General features: G+C 48.2%; 2 protein-coding genes across 7 annotated transcripts; one reads left to right on the forward strand and one right to left on the reverse strand.

Moving 5' to 3' along the window:
* The first annotated feature begins 460 nt into the window (after positions 1-460).
* cracd (capping protein inhibiting regulator of actin dynamics) lies at positions 461-18,150 on the forward strand. The gene is made up of 9 exons (XM_047049626.1): positions 461-581; positions 10,569-10,725; positions 11,368-11,500; positions 11,608-11,763; positions 11,926-12,156; positions 12,416-14,684; positions 14,976-15,160; positions 16,281-16,437; positions 16,703-18,150. The coding sequence occupies exons 3-9, from the start codon at positions 11,459-11,461 to the stop codon at positions 16,861-16,863; spliced, it is 3,201 nt and encodes a 1,066-aa protein (XP_046905582.1). The 5' UTR covers positions 461-581; positions 10,569-10,725; positions 11,368-11,458; the 3' UTR covers positions 16,864-18,150.
* Positions 17,598-24,233, reverse strand: aasdh (aminoadipate-semialdehyde dehydrogenase). 6 transcript variants are annotated; one of them, XM_047049629.1, is made up of 15 exons: positions 23,815-24,233; positions 23,617-23,737; positions 23,227-23,522; positions 22,882-23,074; positions 22,546-22,784; positions 22,243-22,349; positions 21,935-22,107; positions 21,645-21,749; positions 21,416-21,542; positions 21,076-21,191; positions 20,146-20,956; positions 19,486-19,649; positions 19,210-19,335; positions 18,964-19,095; positions 17,598-18,819 (listed from the first exon to the last, which is right to left on the reverse strand). In XM_047049629.1, exons 1-15 carry the CDS (start codon positions 24,045-24,047, stop codon positions 18,427-18,429), a joined length of 3,336 nt encoding a protein of 1,111 aa, XP_046905585.1. In that variant the 5' UTR covers positions 24,048-24,233; the 3' UTR covers positions 17,598-18,426. The 6 variants fall into 6 exon arrangements, with proteins under 6 accessions (XP_046905585.1, XP_046905584.1, XP_046905583.1 ...); XM_047049628.1 differs by having other exon boundaries at positions 21,416-21,749; positions 23,227-23,513; XM_047049627.1 differs by having other exon boundaries at positions 21,416-21,749.
* Positions 24,234-24,341: the final 108 nt, after the last annotated feature.

Consider the following 24,341-nt stretch of genomic DNA (forward strand, 5'->3'; position numbering starts at 1 on the left):
TAGTTTGAATTAAAACAGTTACCTTGAAAGGGTTGTTTGCAGCTACTAGTTAGGGATTTGAGAATCAAACAATGCTTCTTCAATTAATTCTGGAAGAATTTTCGTGAAGCCAACATATTTCTCTCGTTTTGAAATGGATCATCAAAGAAAAATAGGATTAGGGCTACTGTACATTATCTCGGTATTGGCAAATTGGCCTGTAATTGAAAGCTGTTTATAAACAGCCATTTGATTTGTAGTTCTATAAGATCGTATTCTGTCTGTAGGGAAATTGCACTTAAAGATATATCTATAGGCCGATATCTCTATCTATATGTCAATATCATTATTGTGTTCCCCCTCTACCCCCCAAAAATCGCCCAAAATGCCCAAACGCTGATTCAGCCTGCCACGCCCTCCCGTCTTATATGCAGCTGTGCAGAACTGTTCCCTCGGAGCAGTCAGTGTGCATAGGAGTGCGTGTTTTTCAGTCGCGGGCACCCGCAGCATCAGCAACACAAAAGGGTCTGCAGTCGTGGATTGGGGAAGAAGCGCCGCAAGTGACTTCAAGGCCAATCGACTGGAAACAGATCTCCTGCAAGGTGACATCAATTTGTATTTATTGTATGTCTTTCGTCATTCTAACGAGATATCGTGGATTCTTGAAAAAAAACGCTGACCTTGTCATACCTTCCATTTTCATTAACCTGCTCGCTCCATCTTTCCCATATGTGTGCATTGGGTATGGCTTCGACCTTTTATTGAAAATGACTGAAATTTGCTGCCATGGTGATCCCGTTAATGTGGGGTTTCGGACAACTAATTTTTATTAACGCCGATCAACATTTTTATATTTGGTCCAGCAGTTTCCAAGGAATGTACATTTGGGAATGAAATAAATATGCCAATAGACTACAGATTCTTTGTTCTCAATGCGTGTTGCAGTCTAGCCAATATTAGGACATAGTCTTCTCTAAATAGTTCGTTTATTAAGGATGCATGCTTATGTGAACCAAGCGACACGGCGTCCTGCATGTATTTAGTCCAGCTGTGCCACAAGGGATGGCACCATACCGTCAATTCACATTGTCCTCATCTTAAATTGCATTCTAAGATGTTATCAGGAGAGGCAATTGGTTATGCTTTTATGGATTCGTGGCCTAAACACAAGTATTTTCCTTTGGTGATGGGCTGTAAGGATGTTGGGTAGGCAACATCACACATCACCAGTAGCCAAATTCATTTAAATGCGGTATTGGAAAAAAGAGGTTGTCGTAAGTACATTATCTAGTAAAACACATTGAAATGTTCCAATATAGTGAAGTCAGTCGAGTAGGCCTACTAACAGAATTGAAAGGAATGTTGTCTTTAGCTGAATTATTTGTTGAACTACAGGGAAAAAAAAATGGATGCATCGATCATTTGTGATGTAGACATTGCGACTGAACTTGGCCCTGTCATCACACAGTGTGATAAAGCATTCTGTCTTCTATTTTAAATATTTTGCTCTGGAAATGTATCCAAGTATTATTTCACAATTATCTACAAAGCTACAATATATTTGTATTGGTTGTGGTTCGTTTTTAAAGTATTTCTGTTGTTTGGTGCCAAAAGTTACGTGGATAATGCAATGGCAAAGTAGCATGAGTGACCAACCTAGTATGTAAAATGCAAAACTCATTGGAATTACAAAACTGTGTAACCACAGTACCACAAAGTATCAACCCCAACACACGCATCTACAGATCAGCCAATACTGTTGAATATTTAAGGTACTTTAAGCAGTATTCATTAAGTTGCCAATGACAACAATGATCTGTGCTCGGGCATTAAGAATATTCAAGTGTTTGTCATTTTGTGTATCTGTGATATTTAGAAGCATAATCAATGCAATCAAATAGCAGTAAAAGGATAATATCCCATGTCACATACTTACAGTACACTGTATATTAAAGTTGCCAATAACTATGTGAATATACAATATCAGTACATTTTAAGTTCACTTCAAGTTATGTAGAAACGACAACAACAACAAAAAAGACTAAATGTAGAAAAAAAGTGTAAAAATATGTGTGAGGGGTCAGGTGGCTGAGTGGTGAGGGAGTCGGGCTGTTAATCAGAAGGTTGTTGGTTCGATTCCCGGCCGTGCCAAATGACGTTGTGTCCTTGGGCAAGGCACTTCACCCTACTTGTCTCGGGGAGATGCCTGTACTTGCTGTAAGTCGCTCTGGATAAGAGCGTCTGCTAAATGACTAAATGTAAAATGTAAATGTGTCTTTCATAATATATTTAAATGAGATTGAAGTATCCACTTGGATTTCCAGGTCTGTTTGTATTATTGAGCCCACTCTGGTGTAAATATTTACAGCATTGGAATAACAGCCAGAGTGCAGGACTCCAAGAATTTAGTAGAATGATTCAATTAAATGTGAGTGAGTAACAGTAATTGCCTACAGAGTCTTCTCCGCTCAAACTACCAAGGGACCCTTCAGTAATTGCAAAAGTTACCATGTACTGTAGTTTACATATGTTGTGATGACGTTGAGATTTTTTTTATGTCTGCCCATATGTGCAGCATACTAAGCAATTTCCTTCAGAACCATACCTTGCTAAGCACATTTGTGAAAGGTCCATAGAAAACAACATCTTTCCAGAAAATTTATTTTGAGGTCAACTGCAGGTTGGCTTCTATTGGAAACCATGATGAACGCTTTAAGGCGATTCATAAGAACAAAGGTTCCTTGACGTGATGTGTCCTTCAGCTCAAACAATTGCTCAACTCAGGAATGAAAAGAGCATCACACGTGCAGAATCTAACCTGAGCTACGACATCAGCAGCATTCACAACTCAGTGGCTAAAACATCACAACAGGAAGGACTAACGCTAACGATGTAAAGGAGAGTCCCTTGTTAGGTTCTAGTGTTCAGTACACACTAACGACCATGTTCTCTTCTACTTGACCAGTGTTACATTACAATACTTTCCCGTATGTGTGTTTTTGGAGGTTCTAAAGGAACAGGACAGTTACACAGAGCAGCGTTTTTCAGCGACGTAAGTAAATTTGAATGAAAACGACCAAAGCCCTACAAGGCCGTAGCACAATATTCCAGCAAAGCCATTTGGCTGTCTGAATAAGACAGTCAAATCATCCTTAAAATGATAGTTTCCTGATGAGACCTGATCGTTAATCATAGAGGTACAGGTTACGGTGGTATTAGGAAGGCTGGGATATCTATAACTGTTCTGTTGTGGTGCAGATAATTAACCCCAGGGGGTTTTTGTTTTTGCCTGTGATCAGGCTATGAACCATTCTTAGAACTCTATGAAACTACTTAGAATAGCGTAGAGGCTACCAAGTAGCTCAAGTGACTTTAAGGCAGGTGTGAGTGTTCTGTGGACATGAGGATGGTTCTTCGACATACTTCGTACAAGATTACGAGGCTGCCATGCCACAAACATCAATGAACATATTTGCTGTTCATTCACAATAATGGGCATTGTGTCCGTCTACCAGTTGGAATGATGAATGCTACTCTGTTCTCCTTGTGCCCAGGCTAGCTAGTAAACAAGTATCACTTTGTGCTTTCCTCAGCGCAGAAGCAACACACCCAGCAGAACGTTTGTCTCCCCTCAGTCAGTCTCCTCCCCCTTCCCTGCAGCCTCTCTCTCTGATGAGGGGAGGAGAGGAGAGGACAAGTGCACTAACAGAACAACATGTCAGTGCTAGGCCCACATCAACGCTAGCATAAGTATTCACATATTTTGCATCATGGGACCCCGCCGTTCCTAACTTCCTGTCCTACCTAAGGTCCGCAGTCATAAAATATGCAGTCTCCTCGTCGTAGAGTGTGGTTCTGTCATATAAGCAGAAACACATTAAAGCCCTCAGTGCATGCACACAGTGACACCTGACTCCCGGTACTGCCCCAGTTCCACAGTGGCAGCAGGCAGGTGGAACTGCTACGCACCCACACACACACTAACAGGTATTGTTCCACCCAGGCGCGAGTGCCGAGAAGGTAAGGCTGAATTCTTATTAAAAGCACGACGTCTGGAGCCACTGCCTGTAAAACCTCAATTTGGAGTCGCTCGTACTCGCAGTTAGCGTTCTTAACAGTTAAACTCGGTCATTTGTCATAAAAGTTAATCAGTTATTATCTGATTATCATGTCATATTGTCGTCTATTTAGGTTTGACATAATGAAATCTAACCTCGTTCTTCTTTTGTTGAGAAGTTGATTATACATGTATCATATATATATATATCTAACATATTATAAGATGTTTTGAAAAACTATAGACGCATGAGTGAGCATCACTTGACGAGTTGACAGTGAGACACAAAGGCAAAAGCATCTCTGTTCTGTTGTTTTTGCACCACACACTGTCAGTCATCACGTCACCAGTTGGCTTTAACAGCGATCATGTGATTGCTTCCTTGTGTGTCTCTCGGTCTCCCGCCTGCCTCTTAATTTGCTTTCTGTCTTGGATGTTTTGGATCCGTCCAAAAATACATTTGCCATTTGATATTTTCCTGCCACTGTGCTCTTTTCTTTTATTCATGTAGACCAGTGAGTTGTTGCAGATGTAACCAAGTCGGTGGGTTAAACTCCCTCTTCAGTGAAAATACTGCCTGTCGTTATTCAGTCCGTCCCTACAAATTTGTTCCTGATCATAAGAGGGGTTGTTTCTGTTCTGGTGCGTCGTAGGACGTCGCATACACCAAATGTTTGGGTTTCTTTCATGCATTGAATTGCTAGCTTTTTGGTTGTGTCGGGCGCTAAAACAACGTTTGTGACAGGTGTCAGTTGTGTGTGTGACCCTAGATTAAAACCTGGAAAGAGTGAGGCAAAAAGCGATATTGAGGAGCAATGCAAGAATACCTGTGACACTGACATGTTTTTACATATTCATTTGTTGTATATCTGGCCTACAACACTGTTGTGTTGCTTGAATGTCAATCAAAGTCAAGTTGAGTGTGGGATGAGAAGTGGCACACTTGGTGTGTCAGTGGCCTCTTCCGTAACTTAGTTGAGGGTAAATTGCCAAGCAGCTGTTGCCATGGGAACCTGAGGCAGCACAAACTTATGAGGATATTTCTATCAGGATGCAGGATAAAGAGGATGACTTTGTGAGTGTTCATTGTGACAAAGTATTTTGCATATCATATTATCAGGCAATATCTTCTGACATTTCTTGTGAAGATTTGGCCCTGTCTTGGATTCTGGTTCCTTTTCCATCCCCTCATCAACACTCTGCATTAGGGCTCGCAAACTCCCAAACTGCTTTCTCATCCACACCTCCATTCACCTCCCCCATCCCACCATCCCTTGACTAATCCCTAATCCATATTGTGTCTCCTTTGACTCCTCGTAGCTCGGCTCATGTCGACGTTACAAACCCCGACCTGCTGTCTTTCTGTTCCCCCCCCCCCCCCCCCAAAGCCGCAGGAGAGGCAACAGAAGAAAGGCTCGTCTGGGTAAAAACAGGCGTTGTGGGGGAAAAAAGGCAGATCGATGTTCCCTAAGGTTTTACTGCAGTGGCGCTCGGCACTGTCGAGCTGCGCAACTGAAATAGGTAAACTGTCACGCGGCCTAACCCGTCTGTCTGCTTGGACAATTAGCTGTTTTGTTGTAAGGCTATGGCTATGGCTCCTCCCCCCCCCCCCCTATGGCACCAAGATAAGATATGCCACTGAGCTGTGGCAGTGAGTCGTGCTACGACGCCGAAGCTGAGTTCAGTGGAGTGATGTCGACCTTGGTGCCGTGCCGCTGCCATCGCTACGATGCAGCCGAATCGCCCTCCAAGACCTCCCCCTGCAGAACACACGGCCGCTCGAGCTTCTCTCATCCCATCCGCAGCTTCGCTTCCGAGTCTGTGTGCCGCAGCACAGACGCCACACACGCTCCACAGCAGACAGCTGCTTAATATCAACAGCCATTTGCTCCATTGCTACTGTATTTTTGGGGGTCACAATCACAATGTATGACACGGGAAAACCATTTTTTTGACACGCAACCAAGGATAATTGGAGAATGAATGTGACCCGGCGTTTGCAATCACACTTCCAGTCAATCTCAACAATGCCTCCATTCGGATGAAAACGCATAGCGTCTCTCTCCCTCTCTTCCTCCCTCTGTCTTTCCCCCTATCACACAAACACGCTCAAATGAGTGCTGTCATACACACAGACACTTCCAGTTGCCCAGATTCTTGCTCAATCCTTGTTCCTGTATGAACTAGAACCAGTCAGGACAAAGAGCCATTCTAGTTGAGATCAGGCCCTCAGCTGTCACCCTCAGGAAGGGAACCCACGGCATGCTGAGCCCACAGTGCATTCTGTCCTCACCCTGTTCTAGAATGTTCACACCAGGGGCTCTGTCATGCTAGCGCAACTTCAGGCTAAAGGCAAATGCACTGGGCATTTGACTTTTCTTCATGCCATCTCTGGTGCATATTTATGGCCCTTCAAAAAGGTTTCCAGAGTAGATGGACAAGGTTATCAGGTCATAAAGGCAATGGCAATTTCTTTAGAAGATTGGCATTTGGCCAATTCCATAAAATTCCAACATAATTTACAGACCGATTGACCAACTAATGATTGTGGGCCATAAATGTACTGTAAGCAATTACTCAGAAAGAGACCAGTTACTTTAAATACACAATACAAACTCGTGCAACCTTAGAACCTGCACAGTCAAAGTCAACACCAATTTGTTTCCTCCAAATGCCTCTCCGCTTGTCACCAATTGACCCAAACAAGCTCCTTCGCTGTGGCCAATTGGGATCACGACACATTCCTTTTTTTATCGCTTTCCTCCCTTTGTCAAGCAGCGTCCCTCGGAAGGTCTCATACTTCCTTGTGTCCTTGACACATGTGGTGGAGAATGCAGGGGATAGGGGGGCCCAGGCAGGAGGACGACAGAAGACTCGCAGGTAGAGCTCCTTCCATAACCTGGCCACTTCCTGGCAAAAGCATGTTACTCCCCAGCAATAGGCTGGCCCCGGAGATAGACAGCAACCGTCTCAGCAGCCTCGACCCTGGCTGCTTCTTCCCCTGGCTGCACTTCAGTGTTTGGGAAGGGGAGTGTTGTCAGAGTGACCTGTACAGCGATCCCACGTCCTGGAGTGATAACACAATACTTTTCCAAACAATGAAACACATAGCGGGGTTATCACTATGCTGGTAACATCCCATCCGACGATTTATCGGCACACGCACGCTGAGAAATATGCTCAGGTCACATGTCGCAGAAGCGCATCTCATGGGTTACATGATTGAGAGCACATACTGTAGCTGGTATTGGGTTCTCAACAGGGAGGGCATTCAGACGCTGGTCCATGCCCTCCACGCCAGCCAGAAAGTGACCCAGCGCACTTACACAGACCACCTGTGATCGAAAGGAACAAGGATTCGCCTCTTAGCTACAACCCTGTCTCCCCCCCTCCTGTCTCCCCCCTTTCCCAAGAATCGTCCCTCGAGAGTTCGTATCCTTCAGTTGCATCGTCTTTGTTTACCCTGGCATCAGGCTTTTCTGCCGCAGTGCATTATTTCTTGGACAAGTAAAAGAGTTTTCATGTCGAGCTCCCTGCTTCAATGGAAGCAATCATCTAGTTTGAGTCCATTATAGGAGGTTATTGTTTAACACTGACTGGCAATTTACGGGGCAGTAAGTGAGTTGGAGAGGGAAAAGTGCACTGCCATGGACAAGCATGCCATCAGTCTTTTGCAGGTCAGTCTGGCAGATTGTTGAGGAGCAGTGATAAGATGCATTTTATAATGACTGTTCTTGTAAAAGGGGACATGGAGAATGGATGTGTGTCGCCTTTGGTTGTGATCATCGATACAAGGCTCTGGAAGGGTTTTAGTGACATGCAGTCTGGCAAAACGTAGGAACTCCCAGCCGAGTTTTGACCTGGTCTATTCATCTGCTGTGAAGGTGGGCAAGGCATCAGCGATGTTGAGCTGTGATCATTGGCTGTGCATGTAGGAAGAACAAGACTGTGACGCCACTGAAATTCTGTCTGCAGTCGTTTTTACGCAAAGGGCTGTCTATAAGTCGGAGCTGTTTGTACATTGTGATGGTGGGACATTGTTCACCAAAGGGATTCTTCAGTTATGTATCGTTGCAGCGGATTAGAGGACGTGTGGCATGAAGAGATATGAAACACGGGTGTGCTTGTGAAATTGTGGCTCTTGCATAGCGAAAATGATATGCCCTTTCCATGAACTCTCATGTGTCTTCTCTTACCCAGAATGGCTGCTCTGTCGGTAGCCTCTCCTCCATTTCCAGCCTATCAGAGGCGCCGACTCCCTCGTTCGGTGAAACAAATGAACCAACACTGCTACCTTCATTCCCTTTTCTCTCATCACAGACAAGGTGGGCCGTTACCATGGCAACGGACGCCAAAGAAAAAACTAGGAACGGTGCTCATTTAGAGGTAACGGTGTCCAAAAGCCCAGGTAAATAGTCAAAACCCAACAAACGACCGCAATAACAAAAACGATTGTAGCCTCGTCCAGAGCATTTCAGGCTCAACGCAACACTAGCATGACAGAGATTCAAGGAGACATTTGCCCGACCTGTGTTCACACACTGTGTAGCGTCTACTTACGAAATGCATGGTTTGGTGATTGGGTTGGTTTAACAAGTGACCGCCGAGGCCTCTGGAGGTCTGTGATTAGACATGAGTGATGCCCATGTGTGCCTTGTGTGACCTGTGTGATCCTCTTGTGTTGCCTATCCTCCCGACTGCACTGAGTGGACGCGACAGAACTCCCATTGATTCTGCGATGATGTCACGAGAGGAAGGAAACAGTAGAAACCAGGACGAGAAGCGTCCAAATCCGACCAGGCACGCCAAGAGCCAGAAATAACTGAAATTGTGTCATTTTTTAAGGCAAGGAAAGCTACTTCACGCTAGCGCGTAGCTCTACGCTGCTGAAAACGTGCCCTTTGTAGTTTGGTGCATGAGCGTGTGAGCACGCCAGTGGCAGTTAGGCCAGTCAAAACAGTGTAGAAGCACTAGACGTGCCTGAAAGCTGGGGAAAGCAAGCTGTGGGACTAATGGGGCAACCGTACCACAACAGAACGCTCAACCCTTACAGGGGAAAGAGAGATAAACTGACAGAGAGAGACAGGTCAGATCCAGCTCTCCTCATGTCGCGTCGTAGAGCCAGCGCCACAATGTGACATCACCCACATATCATTTCAGTCCATCACGACACAGCTGTGCGATGGTCCGGGTTCCAAGTTAGCCAATAGGTAAGGGGATACGGGGTGCAAGTACAGGGGTCCTCCTTACACACCTGTACAAACACACACACACACACACACACACACACAGCTGAAGATGAAGAAGACAACGAGGGTCTCAAGAGGGAGTAAATAAATGGACCGTATCAGTTCCCATGATGCCTCGGTGCACAGGGTGGAATCTCATGCCAGTTTCTACTTATAGCCTTGAAAGGGATACCTTGAGCCGGGCACACGTTTGTCTTCACAGTGGTGTAGGATGGCCCTGTAACCTCAACCACTTCAGTTCATCCACAGGACCTCCCACTAACACACACACACAACACATACACAGGCGTACGAGGTGTTTCTCTAGTGAAACAGACCCAGCGTGCGTTCTCTAGTCTACATTTCCCTATTTCGAATCAAATAGCCTAACCGTTCTGCTGAATAAGCAGTTGTTCGTTCCATACGAAAGGCTCGCTAGAAAAAGGCAACTCTTGTTTCGGGAACAGAATGGTTATGAAGTTTCCATACCGTACTGCAGCTTAGTCAGGCTAAATTAATGATGAAATGAGAGAGGAGTGTGAGAGCCGCTTTCAGCATTGTCTTCTGACAATGTGACGTACTGGTACAGTTAGGGATGCGGTTTCGGTGGAGGTTTTAGATTTAGGCGCAACCTGTGGGATTTCACCAGTGTTGGACAGGCTGCAGTTGGTAGGCCCAGGGGACATTAACGTTCCTGGACAGACACAGTCTGGCCTTGGCAAACTAAATCATGGAAGGGCTAAATAACTCCTTTGAGGGTGTCATTTGATGTACGTTTTGACACATTTTGTTCCCAATCAATTGTAATCTGACCACTGTGACAACTGTCCATATCATCATTGTTTGGAGCTGCACTTGGATTGCCAAATGGATGTTAAGGAAAATATGATCTCACCTAACCAAAGTCCAACTTGAAGTTGGTTTGTTGAATGGTTAAAAACGTGGGACCAGGGGGAAATGGAATACAAGGGAAATTGCCATAGGTGAATGATTGAGAGATTTAGCAAATGACAAGATTTATGAGCTGCTAGATCACACCGATCTAAGTTTCCTGGTTTCTCTCTGTCTCTATACGAACGTCTTCTTGTTTAGATTCAGATGTGGGTAAGTATTCAGAACTAAGGCATGCTCTTTCATTCTTCTCATTTGCTGTTTGTTTGTTTGTTTGTTTGTTTTTCAGAATGTTTTCTTTCATGACATTCAAATGCTGTCATCTCCATTGGCATTGTACCTATTGCATAAGGGTGTGATGGCAGGATAACATGAGAGATAAGGGTTGGTGGTTGGTTCAATTCTGCCAACAGAGAGGCGACGACAGGGCAAATTCCAACCTTTCAGGCGCCTGTTTGGGAAGAAGAAGAAGTTAGGAACTGAGAGGGTACAAGGGCTGAAGACAAGCTTTTCCACAGAGGAAGTGAGCAATGGTGTCGTCGCCAAGGATCAGCCCGATCAACATCTGAGGTAATGAACTGCTGTTAGAGTTGACATATTGCAACCACAAGCATTTGAAATACCGTCAATATTCCATGGAGGGAATTTGGATCATCTTCCATTGTAGCTCCATGCTGCCTGTAGCGTGGCACAATGTGTTATGGTGTTCAGCATCTATGGGTCTGAGAACTCTTCATTATATTTACATTTAGTCATTTAGCAGACGCTCTTATCCAGAGCGACTTACAGTAAGTACAGGGACAAATACCTTGCCCAAGGACACAACGTCCTTTGAGGGAATCGAACTGGCGACCTTCAGATTACTAGCCCGATTCCCTAACCGCTCAGCCACCTGACTCCCTTCATGAGTTTAATTCCCATGGACCTCCCACTCCTATCCAGAACACAATTATAGTTTTCTGTCTATTTTCATCAGAGGGCTATCTTTCAGTCGAATAATAAACAGATGGGGTCAGTTGGAAAAGAAAAATTGGACTGACTTTAGCCTTTAATTGGTGGAATCCAGTGGAAACGAAAGACTTCCCAAACAAAACTGTGTTAGCGTAAAGGGATTTACGGAGCGTTCCTACAGCACACGTTGATGCGTCGATGAATTCATTTGCGATGGACTTTAAGTTCACGTGGTAACCGTAGACGTTGATGTCCCTGCAGGGAGCTGACTCCGATCGGGGACCGAGCCCTCTCGCACGACAGTGTCTTCATCCAAGAGGAAGCTGTGACGGAGGGCTGCTCGGAGCACACCATGTCCCAAGAAAACGTTTCCGATAAAGTCAGGAACCTTCAGGTGGGCCCTCGCTCCTGTTCAACGTCTACACCACGCCCTCTGCTTTTTCCAGAGTCAGTGTATCGGAATGCGTCACTAACCCCCTTCCCCTTCTGTTCAATGAGCAGAGGCAGATAGCTCAAAGTATCAAGTTTGGCCAGAAGCCCCCCTCTCTTAGGAAGAGTGAGGACGAACAGGGAAGCTCGGATGAAAACGAGGGGCCCCAGGGGCCCCAGAGCCCCCTCGAGGTACTGTCCCAGGTGGAGGCGGAGCCAGACCCAAACGTAAGGACTCATTTAGATTCGTCACAGATGTTACAGTAGAAACTGTATTAAATTATTCAAATCGAATCGTTAATGATGACTCTCTCTCTAATTTACAATACTAACCATGTATATGTTCACAATGGAGGAGTGTGTTCATGGATATGTTCTGTTGGCAACCAGGTCTACGGAGAAAGCCTGGTCCAAGGCTTCCATCGGGGTGAGATACAACATACCCCAGTGAAATCCCCCAGGTCCAAATGTATTCTTCCAGCCACCGGCACCATTGAGTCCATTAACCTGGATTCAGTCCCACAGTCGGTCCCTCGATTGGACAACACCGCTGCCAAGCACAAACTATCTGTGAAGCCCAAAAACCAGAGAGTCTCCCGCAAGCACCGCAAGTTCACACCGGTGAGCTGAGGCACATTTGAGAGACTAAGGCTGGATCCCAATACTCCCCCTTCCCCCTAGCCCTTAGTTTACCCCTAACCCTTGGCCCTCAAAACTGAGGGCCAAGGGCTAGGAGTAAGGGGTAGGGGTAAGGGGGAGTATTGGGATTCAGCCTAACATACTTGTGATGACCGTAATGTTTTTTTGCCACACATCGTTAAACGTTGATGAGACTTCTTCTAGTGTGCGGTTACATGAAATGCTTCTCTTTGATGTCTAGGATCTGCAGGACATGTCTCCACCACCTGTACTACATGAAGAGACAGAAGACCGCGAGAACCTGGAGGGCCCTTGGTCCAGACATGAGGGATCCCCCTTTGATTCTCCAGACTCATTCAGTAAACAAACAGTGGAAGAAAGACTGGAGTCCAGAGAGAAGAGAGACAGGGAGGAAGAGGAACTGAGAGGGGAGGAGCTGGATGAGGAGAGGAGGAAGAGAGCAGAGGAGCTGTACGAAATAGGGGAGAGATGTCGCAGACAACAAGAGGAAGACCACAGACAAAGCATGGAACTGGAGAGGAGAACGAAGGAAGAGGAGGACAGGAAGGCTCGAGAGGACGAGAGAACAAAAAGGGAGGAGGAGGAGAAGGAGGAGAGGAGGATGAAAGAGGAAGACGAGAGGACCCAGAGGGAAAAAGAGGAGACGATCCGTGAGGAGGAGGAGCGCAGGAGGGCGGAGGAGCAGAGGCGGAGAGAGGAAGAGACGCTGGAAGCAGAGCGCCTTCGCGTCGAGGAGGAGGGGAAGCGGCTGAGAGAAAAAGCAGAGCAGGAGGAGAGGAGGAAGATCCAGGAGGACGAGAGGAAACGGGAGGAAAAGCGTCGCCGGGACGCGGAGGAGCCCGAGACGGCGGCCGCGCACGAGGGCGAGAGCGGCTCGGACCCCGTGGCGAGGAGGAGGAAGGCCGAGGAGCTGCGGTGGAGGGAAATGGAGGAGAGACAACGGCCGTTCTCTTTCAAGGTCTCCTCCGGGGAGAAGCAGATCCTTTTCCAGAAAGTCAACTTGACGCCTGTGACGCTGCCCTCCAGCCAACAGGAAGGCACGGTCACCACCCCCAGAGAGGATTCAAAAGCCTCCTCTCCCGGGGGAGCAGAATCCCTCAGCATGTCATCCATTCAGTACGTCCCCCACACAGCCATCCTGGTGACAGGGGCTCAGCTCTGCGGACCCGCTGTCAATCTAGATCAGATCAAAGACACGGCGTGCAAATCCCTGCTGGGCTTGGGCGAGGACAAGAAGGGCATGAACGCTTCCCCAACCAAGTGCAAGACGTCCCCCGAGCGCAAGTCTGGGAAAACCAAATCGCTCAGCGAGTCCTCCACCTCCTCGGATCAGTCCAGTGCAGCCATCTTGGCGGAGTGGGCCAGCATCAGATCCAAGATATTCAAGGGAGCCGATGAGGGGATGTATGAGGGCTACCCAGATCCCGGCCACAGCCCGACCCAGGTCCAGAGCGGGATCAGCGGCGAAGATCCGGACAAGACTCCATTCCCACACACCAGCCTGAGGAAGACCATGTCGGCCAGCGCAAAGTTCTCCATAACCCCAGCGAAGAAGAAATTTGCCGAATCCAGCAGAAATATGGAATTGTCGTGTCAGGCAGACAAGGACAGGGGGCCGACGGAAAATGCTCAATCCGACGGCTCGTCCGGCACCACTGCCATCTCCCCAGCTCCAGACAGCAAGGCCCAGAGCAAGGCGACGAAAGTGGTCCGCATCGCGGGCAGGTCAGAGGGGTGCCAGTTTGCTAAAGACCTCCCCTCCTTCCTGGTACCCAGTCCTGACCAGGACTCAACCCAACGCGAGGGGCCAGAGGCCCGGAGCCCGGGAGAATTGGACGAGTCCGATGAGAACTTGGAGGGCGAGAAAATGGGCCCGGACGACCAAACCAGGCCTTCTCCCTTCGGCATCAAGCTAAGAAGGACCAACTACTCCCTCCGCTTCCAGGGCGACCAGCCGACAGAGAAGAGGAAGAAAAGATACAGCGCCGGGGACACTTTTGACGGCGTCCCCCCACCTCTCGCTCCGATAGAGCCCGACTCCAACTCGTCCTCCGCGTTACCCGACAAGTCCAGCTCCGCCTCACCACTTCGAGAAAGGAGTCCAGTGCACACGGCCGCGCCTTCTTCGGTCGCCCGGGCCAAGCGGGGAGGGTTTGGTGCGGGTGAAAAGACCTCACCCAAACCCCCGTTGTACCACAGAGCCAGCACCGCCGTTAAGTTCACATGCGCCGATGCCCCTCCTCAGTTGCCCCTCCTCAAGACCCCCCAAGGGGGGCCCGGCGAGGCCGTGACCCAACGAACTGGCCTGGCAGCGGACTCGGCGGACCAGGAGGAGCAGGGGAAGAGAAGGGACGAGTCGTCAGCCGTTGCCCAGCTGCTCAGGGCCAGCCAGGGGGACGAGGAGCCCAAGGAGAAGAAGTCCTTCTTCCCCTCCATCAGCATCCCCTGGAGGGAGAAGCCCGACAGGAAAGCGGAGCTTATCAAGCGAGGTCAGCGTCAGCCTTGGGCACGCACTCTTATCCACTCAGGGTGGATAAGCGCTGCTTATCAACTCTGGGTTGCTAAGAGCTGCTCGTCAACTCAGGGTGTTCTTGTTTTGTTCTGTTCATTAGGATCATCACTTTGTGTGGTAGACCTGAGTGTGTTGAAGGAAAGCTCTTCTGAAAAGTTCTAAATGATGAAACCACTGATACCTTCTATTCTCTTCCCGCCCCCTCTCCCCTCTCTCTTTATTACTCCCCCCCCCACCCCCTCACACACACACACACACACACACACAGAAAAGCCGTCTCTGCAGAGCAGACATTCTCTGGACAGTGTGCGGACCCAGGAAAAGGACAGCGGGCCTTTGTGGATCACGCTGGCTCTGCAGAAGCAGAAGGGTTTCAGGGAGCAGCAACAGGGCCGTGACGACCGACGGAGCCAAAGAGAAGCCAAGCTAGCGGAGAAGCAGGCCAAAGAAACCGTACGTGACAGCAACGCCCGACCTGCATGCGTGTTATCAAGAGACTCACAGCTCTATCCGGCTGCCGCTCTGTGCTCCTGAAGCAAAGCTGTCGAGAAGCGAATCGAAGCTGTCACTTGCCGTTTTTCATGGCGTGTGTTTTGTGTAGTCACAGTAGGTGGGCGGCAGGGAGGAATGTTAAGCGTAGTGGGATTTTAAAAACCATAACGAAAGGCATAGACAATGGCTGAATATTGTCATGTCATCTTCTCCGAGCCTGTGAAATCTTTATCTTGCCTGTAAATGTGCCATATAACTTTAATAACTTCTTTAGTAGGAGGTCATCAGGTCTGATTAGTTCAAGTCCAAGTTCAAGTCTTTTATTTGTCAGGTGCACAGAACAACACAAGGTTAGACTGGGCACTGAAATTCTTAAGACAAGACAACGCAAGCACCTGGCATAACATATAAGTACACAGAACAATTTTACATCTATGCTGAGCTTAAATAAGTGAAACTTCCTAAATATACAGATAGCAATAAATAAACGACTATACTAACCCTAAAACTTCCTAAATTACAGATAACGATTAGCTCTAAGTAACAAACATAATTTGCATTTGATGTTCTCAGAACAGAAATCGAAACATCTGATACAAAGAAGTTTTGTATCAGATGACTCACTCAATTGTTTATGACCACATTCATTTCTGAGTGCAAGCTAAGATGAGTAGTATGCATTTGCTTTTCATCTTGTGCCTGGGCTATGACTAAAGTGCAGTACGACTCCAAAAACAGGCACAGGCTTGTTTACTTAGCTAAATTGCGATGGGAATGACACACCCTCTCCATATTATTACATTATTCCACCAACTGGATGAAAGCTTTTGGGGAAATTGCGCCAGCAGTATACACATTTCTGTCCATTTTGCAAGGACCCTTTGTCATAATAAATTTTGAATTTTAGATCAACTTTAAATACACAGAAAATGGCTAGGATAGCTTGCGTATTTGATTCAACAGATTTTGTTAAAATATGCATTTAAACTTTTACTGAGGAAATACAAACAGCAAGTAATGATCCAAATGTCTAGTCATGTCTAGTGTGCAAAGTCATGTAAACGGTTCCTGCCTTTCACAGAGTGGATCGGTTAGTCCTTCAGAGAATAAAGGGAACACCAACACCAGTCCTAAACCTCAACAAACTCAAGAGGCCAAAAGGCCAGACACCTTGCTGGCCCGCTTTGAGCGCCGAGACAACCTGAAGAAAGCTAACACACTACCAAGCTCTGTCACAGGTAACGCCGCTTCGTTTACACCGTTCAGACATTTGTGAACTTTGCCATAGTCTTCATAGAACTGCCAGAAAGTGCTACAGTACATTTTAATTTGACCAGCCATTTATCAATGTTATTTACTCCTTTGAGGAAGGGGCACTTATAGGTCCTCGGTGTAAACCATGACCTGATCCAACAACATTGGTCAACATTGGTTTGATGCTACTTGTAAACGAAATGATGCAGCGTGTTAACCCTTTTTTTCCCCTGGCAAATTGCATTGCAGTGGAGATTTCCGACTCCCCTCCATTATCCCCTGCCGTGAAGGAGGTGACGAAACGCCTGCCCTCCAGTGACTCTCCCCAGGCCTCCACTGAGCCGGCCTGGCTGGCCCTGGCTAAGCGCAAGGCCAAAGCCTGGAGCGACTGCCCCCAGATCATCAAATAATCTGCCCCGGTTCACTGCTCCAATGTCTACACGCTACCACAACCATACACAGTCCGTGAACTCTGACCCCCCAATCCCGAGCCTCCTTCTGCCCTTCCTGTCCCCCCGCTGCTCCCGAGCAATGCTTGTGCCATGAACACTCATGACCACAACCATCTTTCTCAAGTGATGCTTGTCAACGATATAATATGTAACACACACACACGTCAAAGGCCCCATGTCACGCACAGCTGATCACATGCAAGACTGCGCACTGCAATATTCTACCAGTACCTAAAGTAGCCAATCAAACCCAACACGGTTGTCAGTACATGCACTTGACTCAATACTTATTTGATGGATGTTTCTGAGCAAAAATCCAACTTTACAGAAGGTCACTGTAAAATACTCCTCATTACTGTATTAACAAATGTTCACTGTGTGTTATATTATCTCATGGGTATTATTTTAAGTAGGCTACTGATTTCAATGGATGTCATATTTGATCTTGTCTGAAATGTACAGAAACTTCTTTTATACATGTATTTAAATCCTGTGCAGTATAACAATTCTCACTGTGTCCGTAACGACTGTGAATGCTGTCAAAAAGCAATTGCAACATGTTGCAATGACGACGTTGTTGTGTTCATGAACTAACATTAAATCAGTCTTGCTCACATGTTGGCTGCATTGAAACACTGCACTGAAGTGTACAGTACACGATAACCACAATAACTCTGATGATATTGTCTGGATGTAGTTCATTTTTTATTTTTGAAGAAAGAAAGAAACCACTCGCTTGCTGTAAGACATCTGTGCTGTACATAGCGTGACCCGTCCTAAAGCAGTCCAACACCACCGCCTACTTATCCGTTTCTACATCGAAATAAACCATTCAGCAGCTCTCTGAGAACTTCTATAAGGCTAGGTCAGCTGTCCCAATACAGTATGGACATCACTAAAGAACTTACAGTAGGCTCAGAATTCTGTCATTTCTACAATTCTCCCTTATCTATGTAATGATGTATGTATGTGTGTGCGTGTGTGTGCGTGTATGCATGGTAGATGCACTGTTACCAAGACTTTGCCCCTGAGGGCACAGTCACTTGGTCCCTTTTTTTTAATAACTTTGGTTGTGTGCAATAGTGTAGTGTACACAGTGTTGTGTAACAGAGGTGTTTGGTAATAATTGCACTTTTTTTTTCTTCTTTTGTTTCACTTGGGAGTCGTCTATGAGGGGTCTATGGGGGGCTCATGAAAGTGATGCAAATGTCAATAATAGTGTCAATTAAATACTGATGTCTGAACTCCAGGACTAGAGTCTTCCCATTCTACAACAAAAACAGCCGTCCTGTTTGTCCCCAGGTCACACTCCCCGTTTATTCGCCGACGCATTCCGCGTTGGGAATGCATTTTAACCGGAGTGCGAATCATCCAATGACAATCGGAGGGTCAACTTCTTCTCCAGGGCGTGTATCGACCCCCCCGACCTGTTGTTTTAACCTCTTTTGAGGCCAATCCAAGTCTTAATTAGGGGGGGGGGTCAGACCCCTCCAAACCCCCCCCGTAATTCGCACCCTGATTTTAACCGCTGTCCGTCATCTCGACACAGTACACAAAGTTATTGCGACATCCCACCACGAGGGATCGCTCCCACGCCACAGGGGAAGAGAAGAGCTCGCCCGGGAGCGAGAGGGAGGCGACCAGAGTTCCGTCCTCCATGTCGAGGATCCAGAGGGTCCCATCTGTGGAGGCCACCGCCACCAGCGCTCCGGACGCTCCGCCCCAGGGAGAGCCATCAAACACACAGGGGCTGGAGTACACCCTGCCCGAGGCCCGAAAGCTCCAGGCTAGCGAGCCGTCGGCACAGCTCAGACAGTACACGTGGTCGTCGTGCGAGCCGCACACGACCCACGCCTCGTCGCGGGTCACGCAAGGGGACGAGAACACGGGTCCGCTCGTTGTGAAACGCCAGAGCTGTGGGGGGGGGGGGGGGGGGGGGGGGAACGACACAAAAGACGGCACACACACAGGAACGGGTTAAGGACGAGCGACTCGGGGGGGGGGAGGGAGGGGGGGGACTGGTTCACGGGCACGTCTCTCACTGGCTCCTCCTCCTACCTCGGTCCCCTGGAGGCTGAAACAGTAGATGTTTCCGTCCACGGAGCCCACGACCATGCGACCCGAGGAGCAGCCCGGCGAGGAGAAGAAAGGAGTCTCCCGGGAGCGCGTCCACAGCACAGCGCCGCTATCCTACGTCGGCCCCGTCGACAGAGAAAAAAAAGAAATAATCAAATTTCACGCCGGCGCGGCCTCGCTTCCGTATCGACGCGCGGAGAGGACACGAGGCCCCCCGCGGCTACTCACGGGGCGAAGACAGAGGAGGTGCCCCCCCAGCGTGGCCACGTACAGGTGTCGGAGGGAGGGGTGGAGACACGGCGAGGAGAACACGGCGCCTCCCCCACAGTGGCGTTTCCACACACACTGGCGAGCCTGCAACACGAACAAACGACACTGGACTGGCAAATATCTCTGTGGCACAGTACGGGCATCTTTTAAAAGCACTTCCCCCTCCTGTACGTCGCTTTGGATTTTAAAAAAAGCTAAATGAACTAATTCTTATTCATGTACACACACACACACCTGTGGATCCAGGCTGTACATGTGTCCATCGTGTGATCCCACCAACACCAGGCCAGTGAGAGGGTCCACAGTGGGACAGCACTTCACGGCGTCTCCTGTCTGAAATGTCCACTTTGTGTCCCCCGTGTTCACACACAGGAAGTACACACAGCCGTCGTAGCACCCTGCGGACGGACCAAAAACATGACACAGCTCACCCATATGGACAGTATTGCGCACATCCATTTCACTGCCCGACTAACCATCCCACCCTTTAAAAATGGATTTCCACAAAATTTCTGTGACTCGAAACCCAGTTTCTGCATGTACATTCTTAAAGTGAACTTTAAGTCAACACACTAGGGGGGTATTCCAGAAAGCAGGTTATGGGACATACCCGGGTAAGTGAACTCCCCAGCTGACACCCAGCGTTGCAGCAACATTGCCAGTACGTTGTAGCAACATTGCGTGTCAGCTGGAGAGTTGACCCACAGCTGTTCTTCTGATAAGTCCTACTTACAACTTCGCTCATACATCTCACAAATATCCGGGACATTTCCAAGAGCTTTGCGAGACTTTCATCCATTTCTACTCCTCCTCCTGGTCCGAAAAGTTTGATTCCGGGGGGGGGGCGTTTATGACCGTGGGAACTCGGAACGTAAATACGATGTGAATACTGACCCACCACCACGAGGCCTTCGCGTGCGCACACGGCAGCGGAAGACTCGATCCTGTCGCCGAGCACCCTCTCCCACAGCAGCTCCCCCGAGGCCAGGTCGAGGGCCTGCATCCTGTGGGAATGGGACCCCACAAACACCGTGGTTGTGGTGGGTCCGCCCGAGGCGTCCTCACCCCGCCCGTTTACCAGCAGGACGGGAGAGGCGTCCACACACCGGCCCGTGTCGGAAGCCCACCTCACCCTCAGCGCCCAAACGCCAGTCTCCCTCCTTTCACCACCGCAGGTCTCCCTGTGTTCTACAGCCAGGGGGTCGCTGGGAAATGTCCCCTGCCTGGAAGTCCCTCCCACCGTGAGCGCGTCTCCTTTCCACGTGACGGTTCCTCCGGTGGCAGAGTTCTCTTTCGGCGTCTCAATCACCTCGCCCGCCCTCCTCAATACTGTGAATCGCGTGGCCTTCACCGCGGAGGAAGCTGCCGGCGGTCTCCTCGGAGCAGCCGACGTAAAAGAATCGTCGAGTCTTCCTCTCTTGGTCGGCGCTGAGGAGAGCGGATCTGTCGGGCGTTTCTTAGCTTCAGACGGAGAGTGGGGTTTCAGTTTGCGTTCCGATGATAGCGTTGGCATTGCCGTGGCGGCGTGGTGCAGGATGTCGGAGAAGGACCCATCCAGAACAATCTCCAAAAGACCTAACAATGTCCCTCCGATGGCGGCGGTGATGTCATCACAAAGACCCAGCGCTTGTAGGGAGTCTCCTCCACTGAACAGGAAGTTGGAATCATCACTGACGACTGCATCCTCAGAAAGTCCTAACCTGTCCTGCCATGCAAAAACAGACAGCACACACACAACAGACACGGATAAAACAGTGACATCGACTTGAATCTGACACTCACAAAATATAGCGAAGATCAAACAGAAAGGGTAACCATCTGTACCTGCCACATGGACTGGAGCATCTTCCTGAGTGACACCACGTTGCTCGGAGTACGGAAATCTGGGGTGGCTTTCTGTCTCTGGTAAATCTTCATGAGTTGGCCCATGTCCACCTTTCCTGTGAGAGATTTATTGTCATACCAAGACATTGGGCTTCACGCTCAAGGCCAGTACTGACCGCGAGAACGCAAGAACTGACATATACCATACAGACACAACACTGACATCGGCAGGCCGCATAACGTAGACTTATGGCAGGAGCTAGGCGTGGCGTTAGCTTCCAGTAGGTCTGGATATTAATGAGGGATCTTCCTATAAAACAATACCACACAGGGGGCTCACCATGTGAGGTTAGTGGTAGGGCAGGGACAACCACTACTTTGTCTGGAACACTGGGACTGGGCAGCAACCGAGACAGGCTACGACGTATGGCTCTCCGAAGACTTCTGGTGGAGGTAGAGAGCTCCTCCTGCCAGTGTGAGTTGGAAGGGTTAAGGTTCCCATGAGAATCCACCGGGGCAGAGGATCTTTGGTTTGCCTGATGTTGTACAGATGGGAATGCGGAAGATGCCTTTTGGTCTCCAGATGCGGAGCTGGCGACCATAAAGGCCACCAGGCGAGAATCTTCAGACAATCCCACAGCACAGGCCTCCACCAGGGGCACACTCATCAGAGCCTGATACGTATGAAAAATACAAAATAAAAATAAATAGACATGGAGAATTGAGCAACTGAGACATTTATTTACGCTCGTTAGCAGTGGATTTTGAAAGGCAGATCCAAAATGGCCGACTTCATCACACACCATGGCCTTTCCTCGGGGGTCCACTGGGCCATTTCCAAAAAACAGAGAATGCTCACTTGCTGCAGTGTGTCCAGGTGCACTCGTTGTCCTTGCCGTTTGATGAGTCGGTCCTGCCGGCCCAGGAAATACAGGCATGAGTCCTTCACCTGGACCCAGTCACCTGTAGCCCGCATAGTTCCCGGGACAGCCTCCACCTCATCATCCAGGAGGCACACTCTGTCTGTTCCCCCTGATATCATTTCAGAACAGCTGATAATCAAATTCCTTTTTACACCTTTTTAAAATCGTATTTCCTCAGAAATCATGTCCAGTCATGGACACAAGTGTGTGTGTGTCCGTGAGATGGCAGACTTTGTATTTCTACCTATGAAGACCTGCCCCTCTCCCTCAGCAACGACGCAGCTATGCTCATCTCTAACTTCCACAGTGGTGTCCATTAAAGGGGTTCCAAGTGGCACTGAGGACTCATCTCTGTAGGACACGCACACACGAATACACAAGAAAACAACGCCATTAGACTGGTTCGGTTCAATTCAACGTCGTCGTCATTGCGCAGACTACAGCCACCGAGCCAATGAAAGGCCGTTACCATCTAACCAGAAGTGCAAACGACTAGCATTTACGTGTGGCAGACACACAACTGGAGTTTGACTTTCAAGCTACTCACTGATTGGCCATCGGGTCTGTCTCCGAGAGCTTGTAGCAGCAGGCCCAGCAGGACACTTCCGTGATGCCGTAGATGTTGTAGATTTGGGTGTGGTTCCCTTCCTGCCTCCAGCTCCTGAGCAAGCCAGGCGAGGGGCAAGCTTCACCCCCCAGGGCTAACACACGAAGGGATGAGTCTTTCGAGAAGACCACCTCCTGGAGGAGAGTCCTGCCAAAACGGCCTAGGAGGGTTGGTGTCACCTTAGGGGCAAAACACAGCAGAAACATTCCCTGGATACGTTAACGACAAGGCAGAGCGTTAGCGGTTCTCCATTCGTGTGACACGCCGTAGACTCACCTGTAGGAATGTTGTCCTGTGGTTCTTGAACAGCGCACAGGCAAGTCTGTTAGGTTTTTTTTTCATCACCGTGGGGACCATGAGGAGTCTCGCACCGGATGACAGTGCTAGAAACATCTCCACCACTGATGGGTCAAAGGTGAGGGGAGAGGCCAGGAACACCACATCATCTGCCGTCATCTGAAACAGAGAACTGGACAGCGGCATAGAACCTTCTCAGGAAGTCATTTGGAAACCCACCACGGTTAGTAACAAAGTTAGTTTGTGTCCTACTCAGATGCTATGACATACACCTTAAAAGGTAATGGATGGAATTAGTGCTGAGTCACTGACATTGACACTAACCTTAGATGCAGTATATTGGGCACGATACACTTGTGTGGTACCCTGACAATCTTGGGAAGCCCTGTTGTTCCAGATGTGTGGAGCACATAGGCCAGCTCTCCCTGGCTAACATTTCCAGGGCCTGACCCCTGAGCAGAGAGGTCAGCATTGGCCATCTCTTCATGAGTACCTTCACGCCCTCCTCCATGTTGCACTTGAGCCATGGTGTTCCGCAGTCTCACGAGGGTCACATTGTAAGTAGACCACACTGCACGCACGTCTACATTCATGAAGCTGGAGAAGGCCATCTGAAATTGCTTATGGGAGAGAACAGAGAAGATATACTGTTAGATAAACACACTGTTATATGTGTTACATAGAGAAATGATGTTCTCCATTCTGACAATTTACCTCTAAAAGATCCCACTGAACAAGACAGTATTTCAACCCACATTGATCTATGATGTGGGCAGAGAGAAGGGCTGGTACCCCAGGATCCAGTGGGACATACGCAGCAGGTACCTTAAGGATGCTAAAAACAAAATTGTCAACAATTTTCGAGCTCTGGCTAGAGTAGTTCCAAACTGTAGTATCTGTCTGCATACATACCCCAGAATCCAGACAGGTAGGTAGACGTCTGTTTGACAATACAATGCAATTCTATTTGTAACTTGCTTCTCGCGTAGCAAATGAGTTAGATCGTTACTGAACTCAGCAACGTCGCTGTAAAGTAAGGACACAGGAATTCGAGTATCCATGCAGCTGTCGAAGGTGACTGCAATTCTAGTACTATTTACAGCAGCCGCTGCAGTCACCATGTCTTGAAGCGTTCTCGTTTCCATTGGCCTTTAGGAGCAAAGAACAATATCTCTACTTTTGGATATCCGCAAACATATGTTTGGCTATCATATGAACTGTAAATTTACGAACGAATTTAAAGATTTACAAACATGACGTTTAGTTAAAAAAGGAAAAGGATCAAAATTATTCTTAAAATGTTTTCCGGGTTCTGGTTCCGGTTTGGGGAATTCACCTTCAAAATAAGAGCATTCTGAGCGTTCTAATTTTTAACGAATTATCACGGATAATATTCCATGAAAGACCAAGATAAAGAGCATATGTTAATAAGCATGTTA

This window comes from Hypomesus transpacificus, chromosome 26 (assembly GCF_021917145.1).
Source record: "Hypomesus transpacificus isolate Combined female chromosome 26, fHypTra1, whole genome shotgun sequence".
NCBI classification, from domain to species: domain Eukaryota; kingdom Metazoa; phylum Chordata; class Actinopteri; order Osmeriformes; family Osmeridae; genus Hypomesus; species Hypomesus transpacificus.

Bases quoted from the DNA above. Each gene is read 5' to 3' on its own strand.
- cracd (XM_047049626.1), top strand. From the start codon at position 11,459: ATGTCCCAAGAAAACGTTTCCGATAAAGTCAGGAACCTTCAG. The intron at 11,764-11,925 runs GTAAGGACTCAT...GTTGGCAACCAG, and splicing joins AGGCGGAGCCAGACCCAAAC to GTCTACGGAGAAAGCCTGGT. The intron at 16,438-16,702 runs GTAACGCCGCTT...ATTGCATTGCAG, and splicing joins ACTACCAAGCTCTGTCACAG to TGGAGATTTCCGACTCCCCT.
- aasdh (XM_047049627.1), bottom strand. From the start codon at position 24,047: ATGGAAACGAGAACGCTTCAAGACATGGTGACTGCAGCGGCTGCTGTA. The intron at 21,192-21,415 runs GTGAGCCCCCTG...AATCTCTCACAG, and splicing joins CCTACCACTAACCTCACATG to GAAAGGTGGACATGGGCCAA. The intron at 19,650-20,145 runs GTCAGTATTCAC...GTCCGTCCGCAG, and splicing joins CGAAGGCCTCGTGGTGGTGG to GGTGCTACGACGGCTGTGTG.